We start from the raw sequence: 27393 nt of genomic DNA on the forward strand, positions 1-27393 counted from the left end.
TCTAAAAACTATCAACTAAATTGGAGTTATGAGTATCATCCATGTCAGTATAAGCCATCAACCTGAACTGAACCTGAAACGTTTCATATAATCCTATTACAACTACATCAAATTCCAAAGCTGAATGGAGACCAGTCACTGTAATCCAGCTTACCCTTATACTCAGAGTTGCAAGAATATGTTTCCAGGTATTAGGTGAAAGAAATCAAGCTGGCAAACCTCACAGATGATGAGACTGTTTTGAACAAAACAACTTGCAGAAAATGAGTCTTCCAACAAGAGACTTATTTCTCTCTTAACTCACACCAAATGACAAAACTGTTGTGGTCCGTAACAGTTTAGAGCAAGGTGACCTGATAAAGGAGTTGTCTGGATGGATAACACAGTTACATCATCTCTTAAAGACAACATGAGAATGAAATTCACAGAATATTAAGAGTGCATCCCTGTCCTCCCCTAGTTTGTGAGGCTTTTGCCCCACTTTTGCAAAATCAATTTTCAAAAAATAAAAAAAACATGTATTTAATCAACTTCTCATAATCAAGAGTACTGTTCAAGATAACAAAATGTAAATAAGAATGATTCAGCTAAAAGTATAAAAACATTTTAAATCAGTCCATCTGTCAAGACACAAGTCACACTGTAGACCAAAACTCACCTCTAACCAAAGCTTTACTTTATCATTAGTCAACTCCAGATACTGATATAAAAAGCAATGTGTAAACAGTCTATCCCAGGGGAAGTACACTAACTTGGCATTTCTAGAGCAATCTGAGCATAGTTGAAGAAATTAATCTGCAAAATCTCATTTTCTCTACCTGACAAAGCTGCAGGGACATGGGCTAGCACAATGCAACAAGTCATGTGACTTAGTGGGAGGTGACCATCAACCCTCAGCAAGACACACAAGTGTCTGCAACCAACCACATGGGAGATTAGATTCTATTCCCATTCTCATTCCATTATGTACTAGTCATTCAGCTATCTATCTAACTAACTACCATCTCAACACTTCTCATTTACATCAGGTGATTCAATTATATGTTGTCATTCAGATCACTCTTACATATCAACTGAACAAAGTTTTCCACACTAAATTCTCATAAGTAACATCAGGCAAGCTTAAACTACACAAGACGCTAAAAGATCTATACACACACACGGGCCTGTGCCAGGCTTGGACGTGGCTGATCTTTACAACAACAGCACAATCCCGGTCCACAAAAATGGTTGGATCACAGTCTTACAGTACCATACCTATGGAAGAAAGCTAAATGCATGTAATCCAACATCTTTGAAGTCTTTCACAGATGTTAAAGTAACCACTCTTGCATGCCCCTGTCATTTCCTGTCATATGTAAATGACCTTTTAGGAATTGGTCTGAACCTGAATACACCAACAAAATTATAAGAGGAGTATTAAAGATAGTAACAATCAACTAGTGACTTTTAACAAGCTCCAGCTCTGGTCAGATAAGAGATGTATGAAGTTCAGTTTGGCCATTCCAAGTGGTGAAAACAAGAATAGTTATAACTATCACCCACCTCCCACCTTTCTCATGCCATATGCATCTTTTGCACATGCCACCACAGCTTCCCTAATTACATGCCATTCCTCACCCACTCCCTTCACATTATTTGTTCTCACTTTTTGCCATTCTACATTCAATCTCTCCTGGTACTTCCTCACTCAAGTCTCCTTTCCCAGCTCACTACCTCTCACCACTCTCTTCTTCCCAACATTCTCTCTCTCTCTCTCTCTCTCTCTCTCTCTCTCTCTCTCTCTCTCTCTCTCTCTCTCTCTCTCTCTCTTTTTTGAGAACCACTACATTTCTTCACCTCTGCCTCCACAAGATAGTGATCAGACATCCCTCTCAGCAGGCTAACATTCAAAAGTCTCTCTTTTACACACCTATCAATTAACACGTAATCCAATAATACCCTCTGACCATCTCTCCTACTCACACATGTATTCTTATGTACATTTCTCTTTCTAAACCAGGTATTCCCAATCACTAGTCTTTTTTCAGCACACAAATCCACAAGCCCTCCACCATTTCTATTCACAACAATGAATACCCCAAGCACACCAATCATACCCTCAACTGCCACATTACTCACCTTCACATTTAGATCACCCATCATTAATACCTGGTCTCATGCATCAAAGCAATTGACACACTCACTCAGCTGCTCCTAAAACACTTGCCTCTCATAATCTTTCTTCTCATGACCAGGTACCCATTTCATCAACCAACCCCTAGGGGTGGACGAGCAGCTGGGATGACTGTGGACTGACTGCTGCAACCATGATTCGAACCTATGTGCTTGACCCTGAGCAGCCCATGAATGTGTTATGGCCAGGAACGCTAACTGCTACACCACCACAAATGACTAGTTCCATTGTGTTTTTACTTCAGGATCAATCAGTCCAGAAACATTTTTCAGCTGTTCCTTTACGACTGTAATACTTCTGATATTTCAAAAGCTCGTCATTCGTTTTTGAGAAGACTTACAAGCCCCCATTGCAACCTAAGTGGACTTTGGCAAAGATCTTTGATATGATAGAATCAGGGAATTTTCTGGCAAATACAGTGCCATAATGGCTTCTCATGAAATTGCACCTTCTGACAGTCCTTGTTGCTAAAAGTCAGAGAGCTCTGATCTACACAACATTCAGAAACACAAACCTTCTCATTTTTAATATGTCATCTTTGAGATCATTCCACATCTTAAGATTCCAGCAATAAATGAAGCAAATAACCAAAGAAATACCCCAATTTTGAATGCTTCAAAATTACAGAATGAGCGAGACAGTTCACAAAGATCAAAGAACATGGAGGGGAACATCTCTGTTGGTTCACTGATTTGATTTGTGCTACTATCAATAGCAAGTTTATTATCCACAAAGCCTAACAACCCTTTCAGTAAGAAACACCCTGTCCTGGAATACAAAACTGATTTCGTTGATTCAATATGGCCAATATATTAAGAGTCCATGATACCAGGAAGTTACTTTTGTGAGGAACCTTTTCCAATGAGGAGATAAATAAGAGAGGTCTCCAGGATTACTCAAAAACTTTAGTTAAATGATATCTTACTGCTAGATGTCAAGGATCAGCCTTTACAGTCATGTATCTATTTTTTTTTTTTTTTGCTTTTTTGCTGTCTCCCGCGTTTGCGAGGTAGCGCAAGGAAACAGACGAAAGAAATGGCCCAACCCACCCCCATACACATGTATATACATACGTCCACACACGCAAATATACATACCTACACAGCTTTCCATGGTTTACCCCAGACGCTTCACATGCCCCGATTCAATCCACTGACAGCACGTCAACCCCGGTATACCACATCGCTCCAATTCACTCTATTCCTTGCCCTCCTTTCACCCTCCTGCATTTTCAGGCCCCGATCACACAAAATCTTTTTAACTCCATCTTTCCACCTCCAATTTGGTCTCCCTCTTCTCCTCGTTCCCTCCACCTCCGACACATATATCCTCTTGGTCAATCTTTCCTCACTCATTCTCTCCATGTGCCCAAACCATTTCAAAACACCCTCTTCTGCTCTCTCAACCATGCTCTTTTTATTTCCACACATCTCTCTTACCCTTACGTTACTTACTCGATCAAACCACCTCACACCACACATTGTCCTCAAACATCTCATTTCCAGCACATCCATCCTCCTGCGCACAACTCTATCCATAGCCCACGCCTCGCAACCATACAACATTGTTGGAACCACTATTCCTTCAAACATACCCATTTTTGCTTTCCGAGATAATGTTCTCGACTTCCACACATTCTTCAAGGCTCCCAGAATTTTCGCCCCCTCCCCCACCCTATGATCCACTTCCGCTTCCATGGTTCCATCCGCTGCCAGATCCAATCCCAGATATCTAAAACACTTCACTTCCTCCAGTTTTTCTCCATTCAAACTCACCTCCCAATTGACTTGACCCTCAACCCTACTGTACCTAATAACCTTGCTCTTATTCACATTTACTCTTAACTTTCTTCTTCCACACACTTTACCAAACTCAGTCACCAGCTTCTGCAGTTTCTCACATGAATCAGCCAACAGTGCTGTATCATCAGCGAACAACAACTGACTCACTTCCCAAGCTCTCTCATCCCCAACAGACTTCATACTTGCCCCTCTTTCCAAAACTCTTGCATTCACCTCCCTAACAACCCCATCCATAAACAAATTAAACAACCATGGAGACATCACACACCCCTGCCGCAAACCTACATTCACTGAGAACCAATCACTTTCCTCTCTTCCTACACGTACACATGCCTTACATCCTCGATAAAAACTTTTCACTGCTTCTAACAACTTGCCTCCCACACCATATATTCTTAATACCTTCCACAGAGCATCTCTATCAACTCTATCATATGCCTTCTCCAGATCCATAAATGCTACATACAAATCCATTTGCTTTTCTAAGTATTTCTCACATACATTCTTCAAAGCAAACACCTGATCCACACATCCTCTACCACTTCTGAAACCACACTGCTCTTCCCCAATTTGATGCTCTGTACATGCCTTCACCCTCTCAATCAATACCCTCCCATATAATTTACCAGGAATACTCAACAAACTTATACCTCTGTAATTTGAGCACTCACTCTTATCCCCTTTGCCTTTGTACAATGGCACTATGCACGCATTCCGCCAATCCTCAGGCACCTCACCATGAGTCATACATACATTAAATAACCTTACCAACCAGTCAACAATACAGTCACCCCCCTTTTTTAATAAATTCCACTGCAATACCATCCAAACCTGCTGCCTTGCTGGCTTTCATCTTCTGCAAAGCTTTTACTACTCTTCTCTGTTTACCAAATCATTTTCCCTAACCCTCTCACTTTGCACACCACCTCGACCAAAACACCCTATATCTGCCACTCTATCATCAAACACATTCAACAAACCTTCAAAATACTCACTCCATCTCCTTCTCACATCACCACTACTTGTTATCTATACCGCATCTATACGGTAATTATTTTTTGCCATACTTTTTTCTTGGTCAAAAACTTTATCTTTCGTCCAAGTTGGTAAGTTCTCAAGTTTGCAAGACAGATTAATCCTAGAAAGAATAGCAAGTCTTGAAAAATGAAAAACTTCCTCTCTAAGGCAGTACCTCATGAGCATATTATCTGGGTTCCCATTAAAATGAAAAGCTCCCTCTCTAAGGCAGTATCTCATGAGCATATTATCTGAGTTCCCATTTCCTACCCTACTGTCCCATCTATTTTTGGGGGGAGGGAAAAAAAATAATTGGAAAGACATCCATGTTCTTAGAATTATGAAGTGAACAGCACATCAACTGGCAGGACAATGATGTCATTGCTGAGTTAGTGTTGCAAACTGGCAAAGGGTACCCAAACTAAGCTATAAGCAATATCTACTATAACTGAGCTTAGTAACAGGTGAAAGGAATAAACCTCACCAGAAGACAGCGGGCTAGACGTTCCTAACCCCTAGGAAACTCTCAAGCTCAAGAGACATTTCACGTGGTATCCCTGATTGAAAATTTTCCATTATCAAAAACTTGCCCATTTTTTCTATTTGCAATGAAGTTTCCTACCATGTACACCATTTATGAGTTAAGTAGTTCTTTAATATATGAAGGAATAGATAAAATAGAAAGGAAATTGAGAAAAAAATCAACAAATATAATTCCTGTGGTAAATTACTGGAGCAACAGAGAATGCAGAGTAAAAACATACTCTTCCATACTACTATCATCATCAATAAAAATAGCGAAGAACCAATATCTATGAAAGAGTCCTGACATTACATGAAATCTTTCTCTAGGCTCCTGCAGCCCAAGGCTGTGTTACTTCTAGTAAAAAAAAAAAAAAAAAAAAAAAAAAAAAAAAAAAAAAAACCTTTGGAGTGATAAGTTCTTTGATGAGACTGTACTCCTGATGATATAGCACACCAAAGGTGACTTTTCACTTGCAGTATAACCTTGTACACATGGAATCTGGTAACATCTGGCTCTACCACTAGAAGCAGAGTATAAAAACTGGACTCTCCCATAAGCCACGAAAGGCATACCCTATCTATACAAAAATAACCAATGACCTCTATATCTTACTTCGAGGATATTATTCCCCACTTTTGAAAGAAAAAGAGCTATAAAGATGGTAGATGACTGGTTGACAAAGATCTGTTGATGAACTGTACAAAGGCTAGAAAAGGAAAGGTGATAAATGAATAACAAAAATTAGCTGGGTGAGTCGAGGCAACTAGGGATAAGTACAGTGACAGATTAAAGGTAAAGTAACAAGAAAAAAGAAATATTAATGTTAAGGTGAATATGAGTATAGTCTTTTTTTTTTTTTCTGGGGGTTTTGCTCAAAACAAGCTCTTAAAAATCATATTAGAAACTGGATACATATGTACTGATACAAACTTTATAGACAAACTGGATGGCTTTACTATGAAACTCACCAAGGCATCAAGATTGATCTCTCCTTCTCCAGCAAAGAGAGACTGCACCATAAATTTATGCTTGTTCTTTTCGTGTGGATCGTAGTCGAATGGCTGAAGCATTACTGCTACACTGACCGAACCATGAGGCTCCACTACACCAGAATTTGGGCGCACACAATATCGTCGTGGAGCTGTTGTTTTCACCTGCAACATAGGGTAAACACATTTACTATTTTTATCTTGTTGAATCTGTTGTCCTCTGTAAATCACAGAATAAACATTGTACAACAATTCATTACTTTTTTTTATCTTGTTGAATCTGTTGTCCTCTGTAAATCACAGAATAAACATTACACAACAATTCATTACTATGTGACTCAGTTCACCATAATTTTCAAATGAAATTCTGACTCCTCTTAGGGATTAACCACTAGCCCTAAACGACATCACATGCACATAACCCAAACCTCATTGTGCAATTTCTACAAGTATAAATTCTGTATGAAAATCATAATGCAGCATACACCATATGCAAATGTGTAATTGCCCATAGTCTCATTTTAGCATTTTCACTGCAAATCTTTATTTCATTAGCATTTCCCCTGATGTTATTTTTTTCATAATTGAATTTCTAAATTTGACCATATTCATTACATTTTTAACTTAATAATTATGAGTTTTTCATCATTACCTTTTCATATTCATGTATATGTTGGGAAATTATTAAAGCATACAACAAATACTAAGAAAAAGTGAGGAGATACATGTCATTGGTGATGTAATGCATGACATATTCATGTTCATTCTGCCTTACAACTTTCCTATAAAAATTTCCTTCAGGGTTATTAGTCCTGCAAGGAATTGTTTCTACCTGTTTTGTCAGTTCCTTCAGTGTTATCAGTCCTGCAAAGAACTGTTTCTACCTATTTTGTCAGGTATGTGCCAGAGGGAGTGCAGGGTGGGGAGAGAGCCTCTGCTTTGCTATCCTTTTCTTCTGCTTTCAAAGGGATTTTTTTTCTTTAACATTAAGGCCAAACCACCTTGCTTGGGCCTTGGAATCTCTCTCTCTCTCTCTCTCTCTCTCTCTCTCTCTCTCTCTCTCTCTCTCTCTCTCTCTCTCTCTCTCTCTCTCAATATATTTTGAAAGGCAATACACAGCTATGGTTTATTTTGAGTACAAGCATATGAAACTCTCAGGTCTAATCATTGCACATTTCGTTGCTGCAACTAATCTTTCCAACAGTTTGAGCACTAGCAACCAGCCCTAATGTGCCTCATTCTATCTTCAGGGAAGGATGTTTTATCTTTACCCCTGCTGCAATTTCATTTTTGGAATTTTACTTCAGGGTGCTGCACTTCTTCCACCTGACCTTCAGGATGGCTGGTTTTGACCTTTCTAAGAAGAAAGCCTTAATTCTTGCCCACAAGCAAGCAAATGTGGGTACACGTACTTTCTAAACACTCAGAACACACAACCAGGTAGATGCTTGCCAGTGCTTGTGGCCTCGCTGAGAATGTCATTCCACCAGCAAATCTATCCCTGGTCACCCAAGGAAGACTTCTAGACTTACAGATAACCTTCAAAGTTGAGAAGTATTGAAGCAACCCAACAATTCAGCAATATGAACTCAAGAAAAAACATTCAAATCTTTAGGAAAATGTCTCTCAAATGCCTACTCATCATCACCTGCAAAAGGACCTTCACATTCCCTCCAATGAGCCAGCTGCCAAACTCCTGCTTACAAAAGAAATGAATTGCAAACAACTCACACTTGAAAAGAAATACAAAGACTGGAGTAAGCAACTGTGGAGTAGGGTGATAATTTCCAATGAAAGTTCTTAAGTATGTGCAATTGAGGTAAGGGAGCATGAGGAAGCCAGAGGGCACCATCTGGTATGACTCTTGTTTCACAGTACAAATGGTGAAACACCCAGATAGTATGAGGATCTGAGGCTGCTTTAGTGGTGTAATGGGTAAAGAAGTGTTCTACTTCTTACCTAAAAATGCCACAGTGAATTGTAAGCAGTACACAGAGGTGCTACAGGACCATCCACTTACATGAGTTTACATGAGAAAGACCGACAAAAAGGAGGCCTGAAAAAAAAAAAAAAAAAAAGCAATGCCGCTCAGCATTGGGGATGAGAGAGCTTGGGAAGTGAGTCAGTTGTTGTTCACTGATGATACAGCACTGGTGGCTGATTCATGTGAGAAACTGCAGAAGCTGGTGACTGAGTTTGGTAAAGTGTGTGGAAGAAGAAAGTTAAGAGTAAATGTGAATAAGAGCAAGGTTATTAGGTACAGTAGGGTTGAGGGTCAAGTCAATTGGGAGGTGAGTTTGAATGGAGAAAAACTGGAGGAAGTGAAGTGTTTTAGATATCTGGGAGTGGATCTGGCAGCGGATGGAACCATGGAAGCGGAAGTGGATCATAGGGTGGGGGAGGGGGCGAAAATTCTGGGGGCCTTGAAGAATGTGTGGAAGTCGAGAACATTATCTCGGAAAGCAAAAATGGGTATGTTTGAAGGAATAGTGGTTCCAACAATGTTGTATGGTTGCGAGGCATGGGCTATGGATAGAGTTGTGTGCAGGAGGATGGATGTGCTGGAAATGAGATGTTTGAGGACAATGTGTGGTGTGAGGTGGTTTGATCGAGTGAGTAACGTAAGGGTAAGAGAGATGTGTGGAAATAAAAAGAGCGTGGTTGAGAGAGCAGAAGAGGGTGTTTTGAAGTGGTTTGGGCACATGGAGAGAATGAGTGAGGAAAGATTGACCAAGAGGATATATGTGTCGGAGGTGGAGGGAACGAGGAGAAGAGGGAGACCAAATTGGAGGTGGAAAGATGGAGTGAAAAAGATTTTGTGTGATCGGGGCCTGAACATGCAGGAGGGTGAAAGGAGGGCAAGGAATAGAGTGAATTGGAGCGATGTGGTATACCGGGGTTGACGTGCTGTCAGTGGATTGAATCAAGGCATGTGAAGCGTCTGGGGTAAGCCATGGAAAGCTGTGTAGGTATGTATATTTGCGTGTGTGGACGTATGTATATACATGTGTATGGGGGGGGCATTTCTTTCGTCTGTTTCCTTGCGCTACCTCGCAAACGCGGGAGACAGCGACAAAGTATAATAAATAAAATAAATCACCAACTCCCCACAGCTGGGCATTGGCCTTCTAGTGTCCCCATTACTGCTGTCATTTATAGTTTATTTTTGGCGTTTTTCTCAGAGTATACCTGAATTCATAAAATATTTGTCTAAATGACTGTTGAAGGTACCTATAGTCTTAGCATTCACTACACCTGACAGTAACTTATTACAGAGCCCTATACACTTATAGGAAAAGAAGCTCTTCCCACATACCTACTACATCTTTTAGCTTTGAGTTTCACTCCATTTGTCCTGGTTACCATATTTTCTCATATTTCAAAATGATGTTCGTGATTTCTTTCATCAAACATGTTCAGAATTTGGAACACTTGATTAAGCTGCCTCAGTCTAAGGTTTTAAGGGAGAAGATATGCAATCGTTTTAGCCTCTCTCTTTGTAAGCCACATTTCTAAGAGATGGGATCAATTTTGTTGCGCATCTTTGTACTTGATCTAATTTTCCCCAATTTTTTTTTATAGATGTTTGGGGACCAAAAGTGGACCGCACATTCAAGGTGTGATCTTACGAGAGAATTATAATGTGTGAGAAATGTTTCTGGTGTTTTGTAATCTATATTCCTGGCTATGAAAGCTAACATTTGGTTGCCTTTATTACTTGCTGCTTGACACTGTTTAGTGTACTTCAGACTGTTGCTAATGACAACTCCAAGGTCCTTTACCTCACTTACTTTAGTTAGAGAGTTTCCAAATAGTTTCTAGTCAACATATATTCATGCCTACAAAGTGCATAACTTAACACTTGTCTACATCAAACTTTATTTGCCATCTGTCTGACAACTCTGCTAGTAAGATCTCTCTAAATCATTTTACAGTCCTGCCTGTTTACAGCTCTACCTCCTGGTTGAGTATCTTCAGTAAATTTGGAGATCTTAGATATGAGACCAAGTTCCAGGTCATTAATGTATATCATGAAAAGAATTGGGCCTAGGAACGACCCCTGTGGCACACCACTTGTTACATCTAGCCAATTTGATGCTTTGCCGTTTAATACTATACGCTACTTTTTCCAGTACACCAGTCTCTGATCCACGTACAGGGTTCTTCACCAATTCCAAGTGTTTTGAGTTGATTCAAAAGTCTCTTATGAGGTACTCTATTGAAAGCCTTTTGGAAACCTAAATACACATCAGATGGCACTTTTTTGTTCCAGTTCTGATAAAAAACATTAAAAAACTCCAGTACATATGTCAGGCAAGAAAGGATCTATTGTAGAAACCATGTTGGTTGTCCGATATAATCTTGTGATCTAGAAACATGTCAATCTTATCTCGTATTAATTTTTCCAACGTAATGCTAATTGGGCACACTTTCTGTCTCCTTTTATATACATAGGAGTAACATTTGCTTGTCCTTCAGCTGGCACCTGACCAACCAATAATCCAATAGAGATTTGATGAATATTCTTATGGGGTATATCAGCTGTCTCTTGACCTTCTTTAAAATTTTGGAGCTATGTTATCCAGGCCATTGAATTTGTTAGGACTTAACTGGTCCAGGGATTTAAGTACTTCAGAGCTCTTTATTTCTCTAACCTTCAACTCTTCTTCATCAGATCCTTGAAACATTTTCACTAGTTGTCATATCCGAGATGTTTCTTCAATTACGAATACGAAATTAAAGGAACAATTTTGTATGGTAGCCATTTCCTTGTTGTCAGTAGTTTGTTGTCTTAGTTTCACAAAGGTCCAATTCCTTCTTTTACCGTCTCGCTTTGTCTTATATATCTGAAAGAATTCCTTAGGATTACTATTAACTTTCAAAGAAATTCTTTTTTCTTCCTCGTGTTTACTCTGTCTTATGACCTTCTTACACTCTCTTTGGATTTGGATTAATTCCTGGCAATTTTCATCTGTTCCCCACGATTTGAATTTCTTACATGTGTTGTTCTGGAAAATTAGTCCTTCTGTTCACCTATTCATCCATGATGGTTTTGAAATATTTCAAGTTCTCTTCATAATTCATAGAATATGTTTATTTTCATTCTCAAGTAATGTGTTTTTAGAAATACTTCACATTTTGTCTACTGTGTGAACATATAATAATAACTTTTGTCCAAATGGTTCTGCGAATTTAGTGTCTAATGTTTTCAAGATTTGCTCACCGATAATCTGGTATCAAGAGTTTGTTGTCATTTATTTTAATATCTAAATTTGCTCAATCTAATCAAACTGTGATTGCCATTTGACAAACTCTCACATACTTCACAGGAGTTAAGTTAGTGTCACTAGTGAGGACAAGATCAAAAATGTTTTTACCTGCAGTGGGTTTTTTAATCGACTGTCCTAGAAAAATGTCTTCAATCAATGCCGTTAGTCTTGTTCCCTCTCAGTCACCTGTTAATGTGTTCCAGTTTATGTATGGATGGTTGAAGTCTCCAACTATTATAACCTCTTTACTGTTTACTATATACTGACTTCATTGTATAGCATCTTATTGTCGTAGTCTTTTTGCTTAGGAGGTCTGTAACTCACGCCGAGACATAGTTTACTTTTGAACTTGTCGGTAACATTGTCAATATAAAGACTCTTAAGTGTGTGTGTCAACTTTGCTTATCTTAATGGCACTTAGACTGTTATCAGCATAGATCAAAACTCCACCATCTACCCTGAATAAGCCATCTTTCATAAAAAGTTTGTATCCGGGTATTGCTAACTTGGCGAATAAGTGTTTGTACTTAGAGTTTACCCATTTTTTTGAGATAGCAATGATGTTCGGTTTTTCAGTAACTGTATAAGATTTAAGTTAATTGCATTTCATAATGATGCTCCTAGCATTTGAGTATGTTAAAACTTATCTTCCTTGAAGTTGATTTCTCGACTGAATTTGCTTTTTTTTAGTCGGTATGCATGTTTGTATTATCACTGTTAATGTCTACATATGCAGCAGCGGGTGAGAGACAGAACCCCATCTGTTTTGGGTTAGTTCACCTTATTCTGACCCTCTCCGCAGTGGACCCTACCAGCCTTGGTCCTAAAAGTTACCCAAGAGTTGACCTGTGGCTATGCTAACCCGATGCTTATGCTGCCTGAGTTGTCCCCAACTGACCCTACTTGACATTTCTTAATTAATTCCTCTGCCTGTGAGATTACTGCTAATCCAGAGGATGAATTGGTTAACTGAGAAAAATAAGCAACTGCTGGAGTGGCCTGGAAACTCCTCAGACCTTAACCAATCAAGAACTGCTGGAACCAGATGAAAGTTAGGGCTGCTTCCAGCAACACCTCATCAATGCCTCACTTCATTCAGATCGAGACCCAATGAACTCAAAACATGGACCTAGAACACTGCAGGAACACTTGCTAATTTCATGCCCATATGTACATGAGTATATATTTATATGTTTGTCTATGTGTATGCATATGTATGTGTATGTGTATGTTATGTATGTGTGTATATAGGCATTCATGTATATATATATATATATATGTGTGTATATGAGTGGATTCTTTCTTCGTGTTTCCTGGCACTACCTTGCTGATGCTGGAAACAGCAATCAAGTATAATATATATAAATAAATCATGTTTACAGATGGTACTCAAGGCCAAAGGAGAGATGACAAAGTACTAAACTGTATGATGTTGCCTTTGAAAATACATGGCTTCTTGCAGATACTGTATCATTCCTTTAATAAAGTAGGAGAATGATTTGGAGGGAATAAGTATAAATATAATTCAGCCTCTTATATAAATATCATTCAAACCTCGTCCTAAATGCTTCTACAGCCTATGGCTGAGATACTTCCAATAGCAGGGATACGTGGACTCCTTTGGAGTGAGAAGTGCTTGGAGGAGACTGTGCTCCTAACGATACAGCCATGATACAGGGGACTTTTCACTCGCAATGCAACCTCAATCAGGCAGAGTAAGTAACCCCAGAAAATTATTACAAAAGTATATACACTAAGCAGTAAATATTATATTCACATCACTATTACGATGCAAGTTTGTTACTCACCACAATGTGTTTATAAAAGCAATCAACAACCTTGCTTTGCAATGGTGATGCATGTATAAAATTCATTATATGGTGTTTACAGTATAATGATTTAGGTGCACATTAAAAAAATGACAAAAATATTATCACAAATGAAAAGTTATCTTAAACATATACAAGACAGCAGATGTGTGCATCCCAACAAACTCACTGTGATGGTGATGCTGGTATGCAATTTACAATTTGCTGTAAATGGTAATATAAAGCAATATGGTAATATAAAGCAATCATCTATGTACATACAAATGTAAGTAGGAATAAACAATACCAGACCAAAAATAGCAAAAGATCTATAATCACTGGAAACATTCAAGCATGGCTGACTTTAGAAGTTGTATAGGCCTTGCTCACCTCTGCGGGTATGACTGAGCTCAACCCCTCATGAGCTACAGCATCACCAATCAAGGTACAGGTACACCATTGAGAAACAATGCTTTAAGAGCATGCTTGAGCACAACAAAAGAATAGTAATTATAATTAACTGAGTCTAAATGAGTTTTACCTTATTACTTCATCTTACTGAGAAACAAACTATAATCCTATGTAGTTAAACTTTTTGCTCCTGATTCTAAACATATTGCAGATGATGCCCATGTGATAGCTATCAATGACTACGCAAATCTTCCTTTCTTGTATATACTATATTTGGACGTCACTTTCTTTTTCTTGCTTATAAATCTGATAGCAAACTGATTTCTATGTTAAAAAGTCATCCCAGACCTTAGTTTATCAGATCTAATTCATAATCTACAGAGCTCACTAAATGCAAAACAATTTGATGTGAAGGCTAGTTCATACCATTCTAACAACATGTAGCCTTTTACATCCATAACCTTCCACACAACAACAGCAACATTGTGACTAATGTTACGTTTACTGTCAAAGATACGGGATTTATATAAAAAGCCAGAAAACACAGGTCTAAATCCTGTATACTGGTGAAGAAAGAGGTGTATGAGACAAGTTTGACAGACAGCCTGAGACAAATGAAGTTTGTAAATTGAGTACTTTTAAGGGATAAGTGGAGATCATTGTATGCAAGATGCGATGATTGAACAACAGGATTACATATAAGGAAATCAAATTGGGTACAGTGGAGAGGAAGATATGATAAACGAGGTGAGAATTACAATAATGCTAAGCCCATATAGGGTTTTGATAAACAGATCCAAATAAATATTCACAAAAAGTATGCATAATACTCGACCTCCATATGTTCCTTTCTGCTTTAAATCATGGACAATGAAACTAAAATAATAAATGAAGATATCTGTATGTACTGACAGCACAGGTTAATAATAACTATACTGTGGGGAGCCCAAAATTGTAATGAATTGGATTATTCTACCTACAAATTACATAACACTTTCCATCTACTCACCTTAAAACATACTCTCTTCTCTGTGGGATTGGTAAGCTTCAACTGGGATGTGACAACATCAGTAAAGGGACCTGTCAAGAAAAAAAAAATAATTTGAACCTTCTGCTAAATGCTTGAAAGTACTTTTGAATCCAAATTTAAAAGCATAAAATGCTTTTTTTTTTTTTTTTTTTTTTTTTTTTTGAGAAATGGGGCCCATACACCAATATTAATCTATATTCATCAATATCTCTGACACCAATTTCCTCCAAGAACTCCCATCAAAGGAATACCCATGGCTAAAGTCTTCACTTGTCCCTGTCCTTACATGCCTCTCTCACATACATGAATCACTCCATGCATTCTTCCACTATTTCTCTACCTCCAGTACCCTTCCACTCGTTTTACCCAAGGTCAAAGGTGGTCTCCTTTTCATATGAACCCCATCCAATCATACACTTTCCTTGTAAACTTCCTGTCTTGCCTTCTTTCCATTTGTCCAAATAACTTCAAAGTATCACGCTTCACCCACTCTACCACTCCACAATTTATTCCCTTTGCATTTCCTGTCATATCAAGTCTCTCATACACTCCCTTATTTCCTTCTTCATTCCATCTAGTTATAGCACATGGTCCTGTCAAACAGCTCATTTCCACAGCTTGGATTCTTGACCTCTGGGACTGATTCTATGTACATGTTTCAGCTGCATGGGTCAGCGTTAGGAGGACTAAGCATTCCCTTAAAATCCTTTCTTCACCTCCATACTTACATCTCTATCCTTCATTATTCTAATTCTATTAAGGGAACCAATGACTCTTCTACCCAGTACTGCTCTCTCCCTCCATATCACCAAACTTACCCAAGATAGCTCCTAAATGCTTAAATTCTGTCACCTCTTCCAGTCTTTCTCTTCCCATATCTATAAAACAGTTTGGTACACTTTCTTCTTTTACCCTATAGGACTTTGTGGAATCCTTACTTTCACTGTTTCCGTTCAAACACTGATACTTTACTTTTATTCACATTTGCCACCAACTGCCTACATTTACACACATAAAATACAACCTTCCACAACTCCTCTTTATTCTCAGCAAACAGCATGGTATCATCTGAAAATAGGTTTGCAAGTGGCCAACATAACACCAAACTCCATCTTTACATCTCCTTTACTTAGTTTTGCTTTCATCTCTCTTATCACTCCATCCATATACAATACCTTAAAAAGCCATGGTGGCATCACATAACCCTGCCTCACACTCATATGTATTCCGAACCTTTCTTTCACCTCTCCATCCACTCTTAAACATACATTTGCTCCTTTACAGAAGGCTTTTACAGCATCCAACAGTTGTCTCCATATCCCAAATATCCTTAACACTTTCCACAAAGCATTCCACTCAACTCTGTCATATGCTTTCTCTAGATCCATAAAAGCTGCATAGAGATTCTTACATTTTGCAGTAATTTTCATTGCAAAAAAATCCACACATCCCCTAACTTTCCTAAATCCCCCTTGCACCTCACTATTCTGCATTCACTCACTTCCATCACTCTATCAATCAAAACTCTTGCATACACTTCTTGTATATGTAACAAACTTTTTCAACTGTATGTTAGCATGTATCTTATATTCATTTATTTTGCTTTGTCCCTGTCTCCCGCATTAGCGGGGTAGCGCAAGGAAACAGACAAAAGAAAGGCCCAACCCACCCACATACACATATATATACATACACGTCCACACACAGCACATATACATACCTATACATCTCAATGTATACATATATATATACACAAACAGACATATACATATATACCCATGTACTTAATTCATAGTCTGCCTTTATTCATTCCCATCGCCACCATGCCACACATGGAATAACAACACCCTCTCCCTCATGTGTGCGAGGTAGCGCTAGGAAAAGACAACAAAGGCCACATTTGTTCACACTCAGTCTCTAGCTGTCATGTAATAATGCACCGAAACCACAGCTCCCTTTCCACATCCAGGCCCCACAGAACTTTCCATGGTTTACCCTAGACGCTTCACATGCCCTGGTTCAATCCACTGACAGCACGTCGATCCTGGTATACCACATCGTTCCAATTCACTCTATTCCTTGCATGCCTTTCACCCTCCTGCATGTTCAGGACCCGATCACTCAAAATCTTTTTCACTCCATCTTTCCACCTGCAATTTGGTCTCCCACTTCTCCTCGTTCCCTCCACCTCTGACACATATATCCTCTTGGTCAATCTTTCCTCACTCATTCTCTCCACAGCATATCCAATCAAATACATCCACCATAATTTTCCCTTTTTATTATTTAATCTCACACCTTTATATCCAACAACCAATTCTACAACTTTTAAGTCTTTCTTTTATTCTACAACTTTTAAGTCTTTCTCTAAACATTTTAAGCACCTCATTCACACGACTGTATCACTACATTTTCTGCATTTTCAACTAAACTTTGTATAATTTCTTTCATACTCCTCCTTACATTCTTCCCGATTCAGCACATTTGCCAACAATCTGAACTCTCCATTCTTCATTACAGCATACCTCCACTTCGCCTTCTCCCTTACTTTCACCTCTACAAGAACTGCAAAATGGTCAGAATCTCCGAAGAATTCTCTCATAATTCTACCACCGAGCACAACCTTTCATCCACTGACACAAAGTCAAACAAACCTTTTTGTTCTCTTCTCTGAACCACACTTTTTATTTCCACACACCTCTCCTACCCTTTCATTACTTACTCGATCAAACCACCTCACACCACATAATGTCCTTAAACATTTCAGCAGTGGGTAGCGATGCTATTTCCTGTGGGGCAGGATAGTGGTAGGAATGGATGACAGCAAGCAAGTATGAATATGTACATGTGTATAAATGTATATGTCTGTGTATGTATGTGATGATATGTTTATGTATATGCATACACGCGTGTATGGGTGGGAGACCAAATTGGAGGTGGAAAGATGGAGTGAAAAAGATTTTGAGTGATCGGGGCCTGAACATGCAGGAGGGAGAAAGGCGTGCAAGGAATAAGAGTGAATTGGAGCGATGTGGTATACCGGGGTCGACATGCTGTCAATGGATTGAACCAGGGCATGTGAAGCGTCTGGGGTAAACCATAGAAAGTTCTGCGGGGCCTGGATGTGGAAAGGGAGCTGTGGTTTCGGTGCATTATTACATGACAGCTAGAGACTGAGTGTGAACGAATGTGGCCTTTGTTGTCTTTTCCTAGCGCTACCTCGCGCACATGAGGGGGGAGGGGGTTTATTTCATGTGTGGCAGGGTGGCGATGGGAATGACTAAAGGCAGACAGTATGAATTATGTACATGTGTATATATGTATATGTCTGTGTGTGTATATATATGTATACGTTGAGATGTATAGGTATGTATATGTGTGTGTGTGGACGTGCATGCATATACATGTGTATGTGGGTGGGTTGGGCCATTCTTTCGTCTGTTTCCTTTCGCTACCTCGCTTACGCGGGAGACAGCGACAAAGCAAAATAATAATAATAATAATATGTGCATATGAGTGGTTGGGCCATTCCTCGTCTGTTTCCTTGTGCTACCTCACTGACGCGGGAAACAGCAATTAAGTATAATATAATCCATATATTCTTTTTTCCACAAATGTTTGCCATTTCTGCATAAACAAGGCAGTGCAAAGAAGAGATGAAGAAATGGCCACATTCATTTACATCCACTCTTCAGCTGTCATGTGCAATGCATCAAAACTAGAGCACCTTCTCACAATCAGGCCCCACAGACATTTTCATGGTTTCCCCCTACCATTCCACATGCCCTAGTTCATCCCACTTACAACACAGTGTCCCATGTTAACCACAATACTACAGTTTGCTCTATACCATACACACTTTGCATCATCCTGCATGCTCAGGCCCGAAGCCTTCAAAGCATCTTTCACTCCATCATTCTACCTCATTGGTTTTCCACTTTTCTTTATTTCCTCCACCCCCTTCAGCTCTCAAACATCCTCCTCTTACTATCAGAACTCTACCCATCTTTTCTTATTCCATCAATCCTCCTTGCATCATATTTTGTCCTCAAACAATTGATTTCCAACACATTCACCCTATTCTTTTACATTTTTGTTTAATGCCCATGGCTCACATCCAAACACCACCTACAGTACAAAACCATTAAGCATACGTTTCTTTGCCCTTAAAGATAGTGACCTTTCTTTCCAAACATTCTTCAATGCACTCAAGATTTGCCACTCTTCAACCCTATGGTTCATTTCAGCTCCCATGGTTCCATTCAATGCCTTATCCACTTCCTCCAAGTTCTCTCCATTCCAACTCACACCCAGACTAAACTGTTTCCCTTAATTGCTAAACCCAATGACATTCATTTTATTCACATTTACACACAACTTTCTCTTTTCACACACTCTTCCAAACTTCTTCTCTCCTAGGTGACCCCACCCCCAGCAGACTGCATACTTGTTCCTCTCTGTAAGACACTTGAATTTTTTTTTCTATCAATGACAGTTTACTGTGCAAACAGAATAAGAACTGATGTTAGAAGGCAGCATTGTGAAAATGAAAGAAAATGTGGCAATTATGTAAAACTAAGTGAAACACTTCTAGAACTCCACAGCATTCATGAAAACTTTCCAGAAACCCGTAACAGTAAAACTTGACCTTATTTCCATTGTTAACTGAAAAACATACTCTATAATGGTCTAGTGATTACATTCGGTTACTAAAAGACTTGTGAGCTTGTACATACAACTGCCTCCCAGCAGAGGGATGCTTTCTGATGTTCTTTATGTGGCTGGATGACTAAGTTTATTTCACCTATAAATTTGAAATCAAAACAAGTGCCAGCTTCTAAGGAAACTCAGGCAAGTTTTTAATGGGCCCTGTTAACTTGTAGAACTGTTTCACCAGTTCTGAGTAATTAACCCCACAGTTTCCCTGAGCTTTATAGCCCTCCCCACTATCAATCATATATCCCGATTCAAAAGTAAAAATTACCACATACAGGTCTTATCCTATCTTTAAAAATTACCACATACAGGTCTTATCCTATCTTTAAAAATTACCACATACAGGTCTTATCCAATCTTCAAAACAGTAAGCAAACCATGAAACATGACAGTATAAAGTAATTACCATAAAAAGACAAATTATTCAACTAAGGCATTCTTTCATAAACTGAAATGATGACAATGCACATGCATAAATCTCCCCTCCTGCCCTCTTAGCTGAAGCTGATGCTGACATCTGACCTCAAGAAAAGGCAGAATTTTCAGTAGGCGAGTTTTCAATTTTCAAAGATTTCAGTACGAAACACAGGCTACCCACTTTTTTTTTTCTAAGGCTACTGACAAACCATTTCTCTGCTTAAGCTTGGAACTAAACCCTGCCAAAGCAATATCCCTGTGATCGAAGACTCATGAAAGGATAGTTCAGGTTTTAGGTTACATTAACTTTTCAATTAGGTTAGGCTTAGATGTTAAGCAATGCATTACATTACATTAAGTTAGGTATCTAGCTGGCATCCAGAGCACAAAGGCATCCTGTGAATAACACGGTTGCCAGCAAACTGAGGTCCACTATCATCCTTTCCAGTTATGAAAGAAAATCCCAAAATGTTTTATCTATACTTTTTACAAATCAATTCCTGCCGCCTTTTAAATGTCATTCCAGTTAAAATCACACCCCTAAACTCAATGACCATTAAAAAACCAACAGACATATGAAAACCTTGAAAACCAGCAGAAATAAACAAACTTACATTTATTGTTCACCAAATGCTGTGTAACAAAGCTTGTGCATGAATAGGTGCTATCTTCATAGAAATTCCACTGAACAAACATACTTTTTAAGGGAAAGTGCTTTCTTCACCTTTAACTCCCTCAACAGATATAAACAATTCTCAGTAACTGCAACAAGTTTTATATGTCCAAGAATCCAATGATAATACGGTGTAAAAACATCACAAAATATGAGAAATATACTTTACTAAGCCTATTAAGAGGACAAAGTTAACTAATCTAACACAATTACACTAAAATACTTATTTACAAAGCCATCCATTCATGTATCACATTGTACTTACCTTATTACCATTATAAACATACAGGCAGATCAAAATTAAGAATGATACAAGTTGCTTTACATTCAAGTTCAAAGAGGTTTAGCCCAAGAGTTAACACAAGTATGATGTGGTATCATGTCAAATGCTTATTATCTCTTATATCCAATTCATCGCTGGATATATCAAATTTGTATAAATTATGTTCTTTATTGCTGGTGTACTGTTTAGAGAAAAAAAAATAACATGCAGTGCATGATACTGTGCATTTGCTATATTCTATCAAATGACATCAGAGATGGCAATATTAAGAGTTATGCATGTCAGATAAATGTGGGGTTAATTGACACAAAAGTGGGAAATACACGACAAAAACTTCAACTAACCTCCGTAAGAGCCACGATTATCTAAACGTTCAATATTCTAGCTGACTATAAGTCACAACCATGAGAGAGCATTGCATAAATGCCCCAAATCCCAACAGCAGACAAATCAAGTGGTACATTTCTACCTAAATTTTTGCTACTAGGTATGTTACAGTTTTCATAGGGTCTATTAATTTTTTAAGGTTTCCATCGAGTCTATTCATTCTAAGGTTTTCACTGGGTCTTTTATCTTTTACTTGTGTTTTATCCAACATTTTCCCTTGATATAAATACAGCAATGCTCAGTACTACTACATCTAATATGAAATTTAAAACAATACTCCAAATTATGCTCTGCAACTGAAGTATTCTCTAAGCACTACCCTACAAATTCATATAACAATTGCAGTAATAACAATGTGAGGCTAAACTGGACATTTACCATAAACATTTCCAAACCAAAGTTTTTGATATCACAAAGTATCAATAAGGACGAATGAAAAGATAAATTACATTTTTACTACGGACAAGCAAAAAGATCAATCTTAATTTCACTAAATACAGCAGTAACACCCATTACTAAGCATAGCATAAATACTGCCAAATGGCAACAAACTAATGAGAGAACAGGTGCTTATGCAATCCTCACATGCAGAGCAATTTTATGGTACATCTCTACTTAATATTTTCATGACTAGTTAAGGTATGGCTTTAATTGGCTCAGTTTATAATTACAGATGTTTTACTTACACTGATTAACCCGACATTTTTTCAGAGCTTTTCTAGGCAATTATAATATCATGTACATGCAAAGCCATATGCCATTTTGTTTGAGCAAGCTTTTTCATAAATTTTTATAACATTAGGATTTTGTAAAACAAGATTTTAATACATGTTTTTCTCTCCAATATAGGAAAAACTGTTTTCAAGAAACTATTACAAAAAATTTCTTACTTTCATAACCCAAAATATATTAAAAAAGAAACTATTACATAAAATTTCTGAAGAAAAAGATTTCTTTCTAACTCTAATCAAAGATGCAATGCGAGAAAATATTTACTGATACACTGCCAGTCAACTAGTTGTACAATCCAATCTGTACCTCACTGGTATTATAAACACCCACATTCCACTAATGCCTTCTTGTCTCTCCGCAATATTTTACTTCCATTTGTGTATTCCAAACCTTAATAAATCTAAATATATATAAATGCATTTTCTGAACATTTTTATGTACTAAATGCATGCAATACCTTCCATATTGTAAACCATGCACAAAACATGCTATGCTACATTCCCCTCACCTTGCACCCAATATAGTTTTTCACCGAAGATGACCATATAATATATAAATCAGTGACCAATCACAGCTCAAGAAAACTAATGATGCATAGCAAATCTATGGCCAATCACAGCTCAAGAAAACTGTTGACACAGAGCAAATCCGTGGCCAATCAAAGCTCAAGAAAACTAATGACGCAGAGCCCATGTAACTAGAATCATACCCAATTCAGACCTGTGATAGTAAGCCTAATGAGACTGACAGGTCCAGGAGCATAGGAACAAGAAGGTTAAGTATGACAACTGTAGTGTATTGGGAAAAACCATGCGATTGATTAATGTAAAAGAATGTAATACAGAATATCAAACATATGAAAAATTCACCTAACCTCCTTCACAGTCAATAAATATAAGTAACACTGAAAAATGCACCTCCACAATGCTGTAGGTTGTCAACACACATAACAGAGAGCATCCAAGCAAAAGATTAAGGAGTTTGTTTCTAACACCCTTTCACCAACCAGGTGGGGTTTCCCAATGTTCTTCAATATTTTGAAAGTGCATTGCCCCTTTTAACAAAAATATACATTCTTGTAATATATCGGTTTAGCTCGGCATCAAAACTAGTTTTGAAAAATGGCTATTACATTGTAGGTCCTATTCTTTATTTTCTATGAATACAGAAATACCTGTGAAGTATGATTTGAAGTATCTAACTCCACTAAACAATACTACATAAGGCCACAGGATCATATCTGGGAAAAGATGGCATTCATGAAGGAAAAGGTAAGCAATACATATGGAACCTATCAAAACCTCACCTAACTACCTAGCAATCAAACTTTATCTTACTATTCAAAGCACACTATTCATCTTTATGAAAATAAAACATGGCACTGTATATGAAGACACAAAGGGCAATCCTCAGCAGGTGAAAAATACAAAATATTTTTACTCATTTTCATTAGTTGTTAATATTTTAGGTCTGTATTAGCTAATGTTTCATTAAGCAATCTTACATTTCCTGAAATACAAAAACCTTATTGCCTTAATATTGTTCAATCAAATACAATGCTCTAAATCATATTTTACTGGTGCTTCTGTAAGCACAGAGAATTGTGGAAAGCATCAAAAGCATAAGTAACCATATCCTGAATCTTGTACCCATGCGGAGCTAAGCTAATAAATTACCCCAATATCTCTAAGTAACCCTATCATTTCATCTAACATCATTCAATACAATATAATGCTCCGAAAGTGTTACTGTATTTGCTAAAGACTATGCTAACTGCACACCACAATCAGTCAGTACTCAAAAGCTGATAGCAGTATATAGCTATTCCTGGCAGTTATCTTCCAAGCCTACTTCAATAAAACTCTTACACGGAAAAGAGTTCTAATGGATCCAGTAATAACATGGCATAAAGAAATAACCACTATAGGCACAAATACTAGAGCAGACTTGTCAGAAGCATAACCACTACCTTGTAAGTGTTCTTAAAATGACAGAAGAGAATATTCTCAATAATTGATAGAATCTAAGTAGCCTATCCATCTACCCAAGAACAGGGTATCTATCATAAAAGATAATGATACTATTCTTCAACATGACAGTCATCGCTGCAACATTTCAAACTGCAATGGAAAAATATAAGGATAAAATAAACACCTGTCACAACCACTCCCTAAGTTACGACCATCGACTAAACTTGACCCTTTCCCATCATCTACAAGAAAATATTAAATATGTGACCAACTGATGTCCAAGACTTGTTGCAAGGAGACCCCCCTTCTAATATTGCAATACCAGTTCAAATTGTCGTCAGCTGATTGAGGCCGGGGTGGCGCAAAGGAAGTAGGCACACCTCTTTCCTCCACCTAGTCCTACCAACATGATTCCTGCGATATTACCAGAATCGGCCAATACATGGATAGCCCGTGATCATACCTCGATACTACTACACTTGTTTCTTGGGTTTATTCGGAAGATAAACATTCCCCTTCCCTAAGATGGCTCCCATAACGTTACATGATTACGGTTATTTTAGCCACGTTGAAGAGACTTACCTTTAAATTTGAGTTCCTGGGACGGTTCTAAGATCAATACCTGTTCCGCTTTCGCCATTTTCAATGTTAATCACAGTGGAAAGTACAGTATTTATAAGAATTCAAGGGCAGACCCGCACACTGGGATGGCTAACCGATAACCACAGAGCGCTTGCGCCAAACATTGAAGTGTGACGTCATAATCCAAATCACTCCGGGTATGAGAAGCGTCGCCAGGCAAAACACCACCATCATATGCTACAATTTACTAGAAAATCCACACTTTCTTTATCATTAACACTTTCATATGTACGATACAAACTGACATTTAAGCACACTGTTTCTCATGTCGTGCAGGGTTTAAGTGTCTTCTTCCAAGAGGCATGGTGGTTCCTTGGGTTCCTAAAATAACTTGGGTTCATACATACCAAACATCCTAGGCTTCTTACCACCAGCACCTACATTACTTGCATAAAGAACCTCTCGCCACATAGTCAGAGCAAATATCTAGTTCTTGTGTCATATGATGTGTAAATCATGATATATATATTTGACGAAATAGTCTAATGATAAAGGTGTGTTTCCCGGAAAGAAAACCGAGGAATTTAATCGCAAACGATTGCAAAACTGCTGACAGCATTGCCCACTTACTCCTCTGACTTCACGAGAATTATCTAAAAAGATGATCCGTTTTGTGAAGACTAGAGGGGTTTCTTACGAAAACAGAAGGGAGAGTTAAGAAAGGCTTTAGTGTGAACATTTCTAATGAAGTTTACAATTATATATTTGTCATCATTTGTATACAGGGAGTTCAAACGCTTGTGGGTCCATCTCGTGGACTTTCTCTATTATCATACAACTTTTTAAAACAGTTTTTGTATACTATCAGCAATCACTGTCCCATTATCAAGCTTATTCCATTTATTCGCTTCTCCCAACACAAGTATTACTTTCCATGGTTTTCTTGCGCGTTTATTGCTGTTTCTCATCATGATCTGCCGCTGTCCTTTGTTTCTATATAAACCACAAAATCGCGACTATAAAGGCCAGTTATTATCACTTAAACTGATGAGAACATACTAAAAATATAGAGGAAAACAGTAAATGGACGGACAAGTTTTATCGGAAGAAAACTCTAGAAAAAAGAGCTAGAAGAGACTCTAGAAACAAAAAGTTTTCCCTTTCAACAGGGGTGACATTATTGATAAGGGAACTCAGCTTGGTACATGTGAGAATGACTTACTTAAGCTGTCTGTGATTATTATTTGTGTGTGACAAGAAGAGAGTTTTACACTTGTGTTGATTCATTTCCTTACAATTCAGTTTCAACTCTTTATTCTGTAAAAAAAAAAAAAAAAAAGAGTAAGGCATGGGATCCTAGTTATGTCACCTGTACCCCTGTAGAACATTATCATGGGGGTAGTAAGGGTCAGAACTAGTTAATACAGTAAATATACAATGGTTAAATAGAACAAACATAGCTTTACACACACACACACACACACACATATATATATATATATATATATATATATATATATATATATATATATATATATATATATATATATATAAAGGGGCTATCTAAAGCTTCACGGAAAAAGGAAATTCCTCTAGAACGTCATCAATATCACGTGTAAAATCCGGGGCTAATGTGGGGAGTTAGATAAGGTCCTCCAACTGGGGTTAGTAGAGTGGGTGGTGCAGCAGGCGTCACGGGTGTTGAGTGAACACCGCTGGAGGTAGTAGTAGAGGTTAAATAACTCTCGGGTCTCTGGCATAATGTACACAGGACCAACCGCTGGGAGAGGTGGAGGGGGAGGGGATACCAATATCCCAAGCGTAGTCGTATCCAACTGTGACTCGCGCTGCCATCACAATCTTCCTTGACCCTCTCCCCCATAGACATACGAGAAGTCGTAGTGTCTGGGGATGGTATCTTTTTAAGTGGGCGCGGCGGCAGGAGGGATGGATGACTTACCCTCTGAGCTTCTCTATCTGTTTGCTGTGGAGCATGGGGCCCTAAGCTGGGCCAAGAGTTCGACGTAATAAGAGGACGTCTGTAATATTGTTCCCCAGCGTAGCTACTACCTACATTCCTAGGTATCCATTGGAAGGCCGCTGGCCGATCCGCTGCCTGAAGTGTTGACGTCGGTCTCCGTAATTGAAGGATCAGGTCTATATTTCCCCCTGTTCCAGAGGCAAGCCCGTCCAGGACAGACATGGAATCAAAACAAACAAGCAGGGTCACACCGGCTTCTCCTTCAGCAGGTGGAACAGGCTCTAGAACTACGACGGCTGATCGTTCCTTGACCTTGTAAGCGCAAAAACATCGCTAGGAAAAGGAAACACGAGAATCCTGAGCGCTTTCGTGTATTACACACACACACACACACACACACACATTAGCCTAAGCCAGATACCTATGCATCGACCAATCCCGAGGGAAGACTGGACATGTAGGTCGGATGTGGGCCGACATTGCCTCACCCAGGGTTCGAACCCATGCAGGCCCAATCACAAGCGGGCTCGTGATGAATCATAAACAGTAACTCTTATTAACAGTTGAGTGTATGCTTTACACTGAGAAGTTTAAAAGCCATAAGAGAAAACATGTACGGGGAA

The 27393-nt window shown here is 38.4% G+C and overlaps 1 protein-coding gene across 1 annotated transcript in view; it reads right to left on the bottom strand.

Moving 5' to 3' along the window:
* The window catches only part of Vap33 (VAMP-associated protein 33kDa), a 47294-nt gene extending 22339 nt beyond the window's left edge, over nucleotides 1-24955 (bottom strand). Inside the window, exons 1-3 of the mRNA XM_071665578.1 lie at nucleotides 24790-24955; nucleotides 15009-15079; nucleotides 6490-6675 (exon numbers count right to left, since the gene is read on the bottom strand). Coding sequence (XP_071521679.1) covers nucleotides 6490-6675; nucleotides 15009-15079; nucleotides 24790-24847 — 315 coding nt within the window. The 5' untranslated portion in view covers nucleotides 24848-24955. The remainder of the gene's footprint in view (nucleotides 1-6489; nucleotides 6676-15008; nucleotides 15080-24789) is intronic.
* Between the last annotated feature and the right edge of the window lie 2438 nt (nucleotides 24956-27393).

The sequence above is a fragment of the Panulirus ornatus genome, chromosome 10, assembly GCF_036320965.1.
Source record: "Panulirus ornatus isolate Po-2019 chromosome 10, ASM3632096v1, whole genome shotgun sequence".
Lineage (NCBI taxonomy): Eukaryota > Metazoa > Arthropoda > Malacostraca > Decapoda > Palinuridae > Panulirus > Panulirus ornatus.